This window comes from Sardina pilchardus, chromosome 6 (genome assembly GCF_963854185.1).
Source record: "Sardina pilchardus chromosome 6, fSarPil1.1, whole genome shotgun sequence".
NCBI lineage: Eukaryota > Metazoa > Chordata > Actinopteri > Clupeiformes > Clupeidae > Sardina > Sardina pilchardus.
In genome coordinates, this window is record NC_084999.1 from 8,668,775 (window position 1) to 8,677,439 (window position 8,665).

At 43.5% G+C, this 8,665-nt stretch overlaps 1 protein-coding gene across 1 annotated transcript; it reads right to left on the bottom strand.

The window, feature by feature from the left end:
• Window positions 1-2,327: 2,327 nt before the first annotated feature.
• Window positions 2,328-7,826, bottom strand: si:dkey-23o4.6 (retinol dehydrogenase 12). Its single transcript, XM_062537660.1, has 7 exons — window positions 7,718-7,826; window positions 6,999-7,133; window positions 6,124-6,315; window positions 4,897-5,058; window positions 4,613-4,732; window positions 2,859-3,063; window positions 2,328-2,572 (listed from the first exon to the last, which is right to left on the bottom strand). The coding sequence occupies exons 1-7, from the start codon at window positions 7,782-7,784 to the stop codon at window positions 2,467-2,469; spliced, it is 987 nt and encodes a 328-aa protein (XP_062393644.1). The 5' UTR covers window positions 7,785-7,826; the 3' UTR covers window positions 2,328-2,466.
• Between the last annotated feature and the right edge of the window lie 839 nt (window positions 7,827-8,665).

The following is an 8,665-nucleotide window of genomic DNA, read 5'->3' on the forward strand; positions in this document are numbered from 1 at the left end:
TTGCTGTTGTGAAAACGCACGCTGGCTGGGGATGAACTCGCTGCCCTCATCCACGCAAATGTGGGCCAGCATCAGTATTTATGAGTGTACTGTATATGTTACCGCAGATCAGCACATGTGGAAATGGACCTCATCTTTGCAGGAGGATTAACTCTAATGGGTGAAAGAGTAGATTGCCTGTCCACATGCAGCTATACTATGACGCAAACAGTGCAGCAATTACGCCACAGCAATGCAGTAAGTGCGGATGCAATAACAACATATTGAATTATGCAACAATTCTGAAAGTTCGGCCCCAACCTTTTAACCCTTTGTATACAGTATATGCCTAAAGCACGCTGTCCCATGTCCCCTGTCCCTTGTGTTTCTTCAACTGGCCTGTCTGATTCCTTATGCCCTTCAGGTGTTTGTTCAGCTCAGGGGAAAGCGGATCTGTCCTGTGTGCAAGTAGGATGCAGGAAGCTGATGAGGAGCTTTCATTTCCTCCATCAGACACAAAGAATAACAGTGGCTGTGCTTATATGTGCACACTTCAGAAGGAGGAACGACCTGTTGTGAATGGACAAAGACATACTGTAATAATAAAAGAGTGTTTCATACACACGGGATATGAGTAGGGGTTGAGATGGAGTGGCCTGTCCTGCATGCTCACCCTGCCGAGGGATCAGTTGACTGCAATGACATGGGCTTCAGTCCACTTAAGACCCCTATGTCAACTGTAAGTGGCTAACTGACACCGACAGCTCACCTGTAGAGTCACATGGACACACAGGTGACCTTTTGAACTGGACTGGAGCATAGGTCACTGCTGTCTTCTTTGTGATCTAAGCATAGTTGTAGTTCTAGAATGAAACGATTCCGTGTAGAAATAACTGTAAGTGAGTGATTGGTCCGGCCAAATCCTTAAATCTGCCAGAGCCACTGCTTTCTGATCAGCCATTCATTGCATGTTAACATCCTACAAATCTTTCAATCTATTGGGGCTTAAGCGTTTGGCAGCAGTTAAAAGCTGATTTGATGATAACAGACGTAGAATTTGTAATTCAGAAAGGACTAATTGCAGATATGGAAACCTGGTTTCAGAGAGTAAAAGTCCTATCATGGACTTGTTTTACCTGTGCACATAGGACTTCAACATTCTGAAGCCGAATTTCCCATATCTGACTGATTGCATTGTAATGACGAAACACCATTCAAACTCATTAGCAAAGTGCTTTTTTAATGTATGATTGATTACAAAACACGAGAGAAGATTAAAAATAGTTATAAATCCATAGAATTAATAGTGTCACTTCTGTCTGTCCTTAATAGATACATACTGTATTCCTTCAATTCTCTTGTCAGTCTTTTGAAAACAGCACTAATGAAAAGACACCTCAGATAGTGGTTTATGATCAGGAACTTGTGCATAAGTTAAACATTTTTAGGCAGTCTGTTTTTAGAGGTTACAGCCATGGCTATAATGAAATGACAGGATTTTCTGCCCTCTGGTGGACATTTATTGGAAATACAAAAGGGAAACCTAATAACATCGTATAACATTGTTATAATGTACAATGCTGTTTCCATTTCTATAATAATAATAATTAGGTTTATGATACTGTTCTCACTCTTGAAATGTATAGCCTTTAAATGTAAGGGTTTCAATATTGTTGAGTTCATTTTTAGTACATAATTCAGTGTAACAAACAACCATTTTTGTTAACAACAAAATTATTGAGCCCTATATTTGCCTTTATATCAGGTTTACGGGTGATCAAGTATCTTACAGTACAGATTATCATGGGCTATTTTACAGGGAAATCCAAAAGTAAAAGCTGACAACTCAGATATTAATGATAAATTCCGTTTCAAAGAAAACATTGGACTGGTTTACCACAAACTAAAAAGAAGAGGGAAAATAACTCACTCTCACACAACATCCGGAAAAAGGCCAAATGTGTCTGCTAACGTCAAATGATTGCTGCTTGATTAGATTGTCTTGGTGACTCCTACATTCCCAACGACAACACCCTGAAAAGCTCGCTGCTTTGCTTAGCATCTCAGACGTGACGCTGGTGTTCTGAGGTGTGTGGGTGACCTCTTATGGCCTGTGCAGACTACACAATGTTTTTCTCTTTCATGATTATCTTTTACGATTGACCATGTCAGACTAGGCGATCAGAGAGCCACAACATCTTGCCGCGTTTTGGTCGCAGGAGTGGCCACATTACAAGATCATCGTAGAATGTTGCAGACAATAAATCGCAGGTCGTTGAACATGTCACATTACAAGACGCTTCCTCCTTCGAACGTCGTTCCCGACTTTTAATATTTGGACACGACAATGGAAATTTGTCAGCCACGACACAATCGTGGCAAAATCGGGCTGAAATCATGTAGTCTGCACAGGCCATTAGAGAGCCCAGCAGGGCTGGGAGTGTACGGAGCTGATGGCAGGAGAGGCGGCACAGGCGTTGAGTCACCTCACTCCTGGTCTGAGACACCCACCAGGCGGGCACTGACCTCCCACAGGCGTCGAGCCGCAACGTCATCTCTGCCCTCAGGAGCCGTCTCCTTCTCATAGCAGTCACTGAAGGACACATTTTAACCGAATTAGTGAACACACAGAGCACACAGTGAACACACAGTGAGGTGAAGCACACACTAACCCAGAGCAGTGAGCTGCCTGCCCAACCAGCTGCGCTCTGGGAGCAGTGAGGGGTTAGGTGCCTTGCTCAAGGGCACTTCAGCCATGGACTGGTCGGGGATCGAACCGGCAACCCTCCAGTTACAAGCCCCAAGCCCTAACCAGTAGGCCACGGCTGCCCCAAATGCAGTAACTCCTAAGAGCGCACTGTAGTAGTCCTCATTCCTACCTAAAGTAGGAGCCAGACTTGCTCTCCAGCCCCTCCGTCACGGCGCAGTAGATGGACGTCTGGGCTCCCTCCCACGGCGTCTTCATGAGCATGTAGGAGGGGAGCATGAGCACGCTCCGCAGGAAGGGGAACCAGGTCTCCACGTGGCGGCCCAGCTCCGTTCGGATCACCCCCGGATGGAGACTGTACGACGTCACGCCGGTGCCTACAGGGGATGATAACAGAGAGGGTTAAAGCGGAGCGGGAGGCGCAAACATTCGACCATTTCCGCTGCGTTCTGTTTTTGCAAAGGGGAGGGGGGCGAAATCCCCCTTCAAGCAGACCTAGAAAGTGACGGTATATTTGAACTGAACTGCTTGCCAATCTGACAGAGATCGATATCCCACTATGACATCTTTGCGACACGCCTCTTTAAGCAGGCAGGAACTGTTAGAATTTTGCTTCCATAGAGATACATTATGTTGCTCTATCTTGTCAGTAATGAAGGATCTTTGATGACAACTCATCACTCCACCATTTTTTTTTAAGTTATATGTTGGCCTTTTATTTGACAGTACAGTGAAGATTATTGGGAGAGAGAGAGAGAGATGGGGAATTGGTTTGGGGAACGACCTCGATCCCATCCTGGGTGCCAGTGGGCAGTAGGCCCAAATGGGGTGCCGGGCGCCAACGTTACGGCTCCCTCATTACTGCCCCATTCAGAGGAATCAGGGGAAAGTGAATCACATTCAAACGGTGTTTACCAGGAGCAGACCCATTTTCCTACCGTAACAGTAGACGTTATATAAGTGCACTAAGAATTTAACCTATGATGCCTGCTGTCTGCTACGACCATGGTTTGCCAATATAGACAAGAGCAGACAGTTTTTTAAAACATACTTAGTTGACCTTATGTAGGGATTATCCTCAACTCCATCAAGCCAGCAAGTGTGGATTTAGTACATGAGGAATTTGTCTGTACACTTCATATCACAAGGCGGGTAATTTGGTTGTACTGTATGTCTTGTTCACTCTGATATGAGTTAAATAACAGTTAATAGACAGAGTTAAATAAGCTCTAGGCTTACACCAGGTTGGTTGCTAACACTAGGCTAACACTAACAGTGCTATCAGAGATGTGAATGTCAGCTATGCAAATTGCCTGCTCTGGAGTCCCCAATGGGGCCCTATGGCTGGGCAAGGAGACCTTTCCACACAGACTCTATGCTTTAATTGCGGCCAAAGGTGCATCTACGAAATGCTGACTTATTTTTAAATATTTATGCAAAAACAAAAGGCTAAATCAAATCAATCAAGATTGCATTTATAAAATTGGAAATATCCAGGGGGGGAAAACTTTCTGCCCTTGGCTCAACTCCATGGGTGAGAGAGCCTTCAGCATGGCTGGCCTTAAAGTCTGGAATGCCCTGCCACAGGCACTGCACAAATGCACAAGACCCTCTAAGCCACACTGGAAACACACCTCATTTGAATGACTTTCCTCTCCGCCTCTTGGTTGCAATATTGAACTGCTTGCACAGCAGCTTGCACCTTGGTTCATAAATGCAGCACAATATTGCATGAAGTATTGTGACCTGTAGTTGACTGTAGCAATTCAATAAAACCTCAGACTGTTCCACATTTATATGATATTTTTGTTTATAGTATCAATAATCCTCATACCATACCAAATGTTACACCCATAAATACTGTGTGTTATGTGTGAGATCAGAATGGGCCTCAGCATATCACACTTGTTACACTTCAGTCTTTACCTCTCATCCTGCGAGCGAGCTCTCGGGAGAACAGGACATTGGCCAACTTGCTCTGTCTGTAGCTGACCAGTGAGCTGTATGGCCTCTTGTCGAAAAACAGATCATCAAAGTCAATTTTTCCTGTAGGAGAAAAACAGGTATTGACTTACTGTATGTTGCATGTTTGTTTTCCAGTAAAATCACTTGCCAATTATGGGTCATCTTCTTGTATACAGTTGAAAATTACACTTTCAACTGTTTCAAGTGTTTTTTTTTATGTCAATAAAATATTCAAGCAATATTACCTCCTTTGTGTGCAATGCTTGCCACATTCACTACTCGGCTAGGAGTGGACTTCTTCAGCACGCCTAGCAGCATGTTGGTCAGAAGAAAATGACCCAGATGATTGACAGCCAGCTGAGTCTCATAGCCATCCTCCGTCACCCACTTGGGGCACATCATCACACCTGAGGGACAAACATTAGCATGAATCACAGGGAAGCAGGGGGCAGTAACTACTAACTACTAACAAACTCCATTCAGTATTGGACTTGGGAATTGTACCACAGGTCCAATTAGTGGCGGTGACATATCAAGCTTTTCACCTGGATTAAATATGATAGTAAGTAACCATGTCTAAGAGCAGAGTTTGAACTTCATTTTGATGGTATGTCAGGTAAAAGTGACATAAATATACCTTTCAATTCCTCTAGTAGTCTACAGTATATGTTGTGTTTTTTATGTTATAATTATTATTATTATTATTATTTATTAATAATAATAATAATAATAATAATAATAAGCTTTAAGCTTAGGATTTGTATAGCGCCTTTCATACACAGAATACAGCTGAAAGTGCTTCACATTTGGAGCATTTCACACATTTGGATTCGGACCATTTAACACAAGTGTCAAGAAATCCACAAAAAATGTGAGAATATCTTAACAGCATATAGTCTGCCAAATGTATTGCTAAGGTTTATTTCTGTCTGCTGTGCTGGTGCTGGTGATGGCAGTCCAAGACGGTTGCTTGTTGTAGGCAGAACAATATTAATGGGTCTATAATAAAGCCGTCCACATAGATGTACAGTATATCTGTGACTTTCTGTAGAAAGTGTATCTCTAACTTGATATTTCTGTACACTGTATCAAATCAGAGATATACTTTTATCAATGTTCCTCTCAATTGTTTTAAAAAGGCAATTATGTAAGCACATAATGTAATCTGAAAACTGCTGCTGTGATGAAAAAAACAAAACAAACCAAAAAAAAACAATGCAACTGATCTCAGCTGATATTCTGTCTAATGGAGTGGAATGGAAATTTCTAAGTGACCCCAAACTGTTGACTGCTAGAGTAATTTCATCACTACAAGTACACACTGTGAGATTCATAACAAGGGAACATCACAGAACAATATATCAAGTACTGTATTTACACCATTCACTTCATTTCTTTCCCTCTTGAGATCCCTTTTCCCATAATGGGTCATGCTTAAAGTGGAAACAGCAGTTGCTGCAACCACACTTTACCAGCATTGTTGATGAGAATGTCCAGTCGTTCCTCTGTGGCAATAAACTCTTTGGCAAACTGACGCACAGAATACAGGGAGGCCAGATCCAGGTGGCGCACCACCACGTTTCCATTTCCTGTGGCTGTGCGAATACATTCTGCCGTCCTCTCTGCCCTGGTCAGGTCCCTGCACGCCATCACCACCCGGGCCCCTGGAAACACACACAATTACACAAGGCGAATACGGTGGGACACACACTGCACAGACACACTCAATTTCCATAAAGGCGGGTGTATAAGTATAAGCATTCTCTTTTGATCCCGTGAGGGAAATTCGGTCTCTGCATTTATCCCAATCTGTGAATTAGTGAACACACACAGCGAGGTGAAGCACACACTAACCCAGAGCAGTGAGCTGCCTGCCCAACAGCAGCGCTCGGGGAGCAGTGAGGGGTTAGGGCGCCTTGCTCAAGGGCACTTCAGCCGTGGACTGGTCCGAGATCGAACCGACAACCCTCCGGTTACAAGCTCGAAGCCCTAATCAGTAGGCCACGGCTGCACCCCACGTAGGCTACTGCACAGACATACTCAATTTCAATAAAGGTGTGTTTGTTGAAATAACAATACAGGTGAAAGTGTGACGCACGGCCAGAATCAGCCAGCACAAATCTAATTCAGAATGCAAGCAAAAGCACAGCGTTCCGTCTGGTCATTCAGAGTGCAACAGACAAATGGAATGGACACAATGGGAATTTTGTGCAGTAGCCTACAGTCAAACACACTGTACTTCACTGTGTATACATCAAATATACAGTAACATATACAGTATAATACAGTAGTCATATTCATGCATCATGATAGAAAGGCTGGATATGAAAAGAAGACTTTGTTGTACCTCTGCGAGCCATGTCGTGTGCCGTCTCCTTGCCAATGCCGGTGTTGGCTCCAGTGATCAGCACTGTCTTCCCGTGAAGACGCGCACGGCTGCAGCATCTGCCCCCTGCTATCCATCTCCTCAGCGCAAGCAGGCCTTTGTCAGGGGACAAGGTGTTTTAGTTTCTCATTTCATAAAGAAACCATTTTTGTCCAATTTTTTTTTCCAAATTCTGATTGCCATGCACAACCAAATCAGCCATAAATTGTGAGTGTGATGGACTTGGAGGGCTAGTCCCAAATGGTAGATTAGGCTACTGTTCCAAGTTACCCAAATATATAGTAGATGGGTTGTTTAGGGACTAACTGTCTCTGGACAACTGCAGATTATAGAGCAACACACTTTGCAGACAATCTAGATCATTCAATAATCCTGTCAACAGTGAAGCAAGGAATAAACGAACTCCGTTTAAACACTGAAATAAAATGGGGGTAAGGAGGGAACCTTTTTGAAAGCTGTAAGAGCAGCTGAATCAAGACACAAAAACGGCGTTACGATACATCACTTTAAATCCCCTTTGTTTCATTATTCTCTCCACCACTAGGGTTAAGAGAGCGATGTCCCCGTTCATTTCATGATAGGATACGCGCTGCCACAACAAATCGCTCGCAGATTAACGGAAAAGAAGGCATGGCATTGAATATCAGGACAAAGACGCACAACAAACAGCCGTGACTCACAGAAAGCTATCACCACGGTTACAGCGCCGTACTTGGCAAAAGCAGATGACAAAACTTCTTCCCACATCTCCTACGCCGGTAACGGGTTGTACCCGAACCGAGACCCTCCTCGCGACTGACCTCTGATCGAGTTAATGTTGTGATGTTTGTCTCTCTCTCCTCTCCCGAACGAGGCTATGAATAGGTTTAAGCAACTTAACACATCGGCTTACAGACAACCCATTAAGCTTCCTGGCTGATGAATTCCTCTCCAATGAGACACATTACGAAGCAGAGCCTCCTCACAGCGAATAAAAGAGCAGCAGTCGATATGGGCCGCCGTGTGGTGCCTGGGCCCGGGACTGCGTTGGAATATTCAACATAATGTTAGCGGTAGCTTAATTTAGGTCAACAACAAAATATAGATTTGAATTATAGGCTATTTCATATAGTTGTCTACTACCTTAGTTTTATAACCTGTTTACACCAAAACTTAAGTTAGCAAAACACAGTCAGGCCCTGCAGCTGCATATTTTCTAGCTTATGCTATTTTATAACTTGTAAAACATCAGCCTCAAAATAACAATAGGCCTATTTAAACATAGCCTAATATAGGCTATAGAATAGCCTATCATATCACTCCATCAATCCTGCCATCAATCAATAGCCAACATTTGATCACATGTCCAGGAGCCTCCTCTCCCCCATGTACCCTGCGACATATGGCCTAATAACAAACCAATAATCTACAGTAGGCTATGGGTGCAGCCGAACTTCAGCCCCGCCCTCAACATTTGAGGTCGGGAAATTCGGTCTGGCATAGAGCCGTGTAACCTTGGCTTTCACAAATGAGTGCTACCTCAGAGAACCATTCACTCTCTAAGTATGACCAGCTTTAAAATACAGTATATAAGCCATAAATCCAATGTAAATATGGTTAAAAATCCCCTATGGAAATGCTTAGGCCTA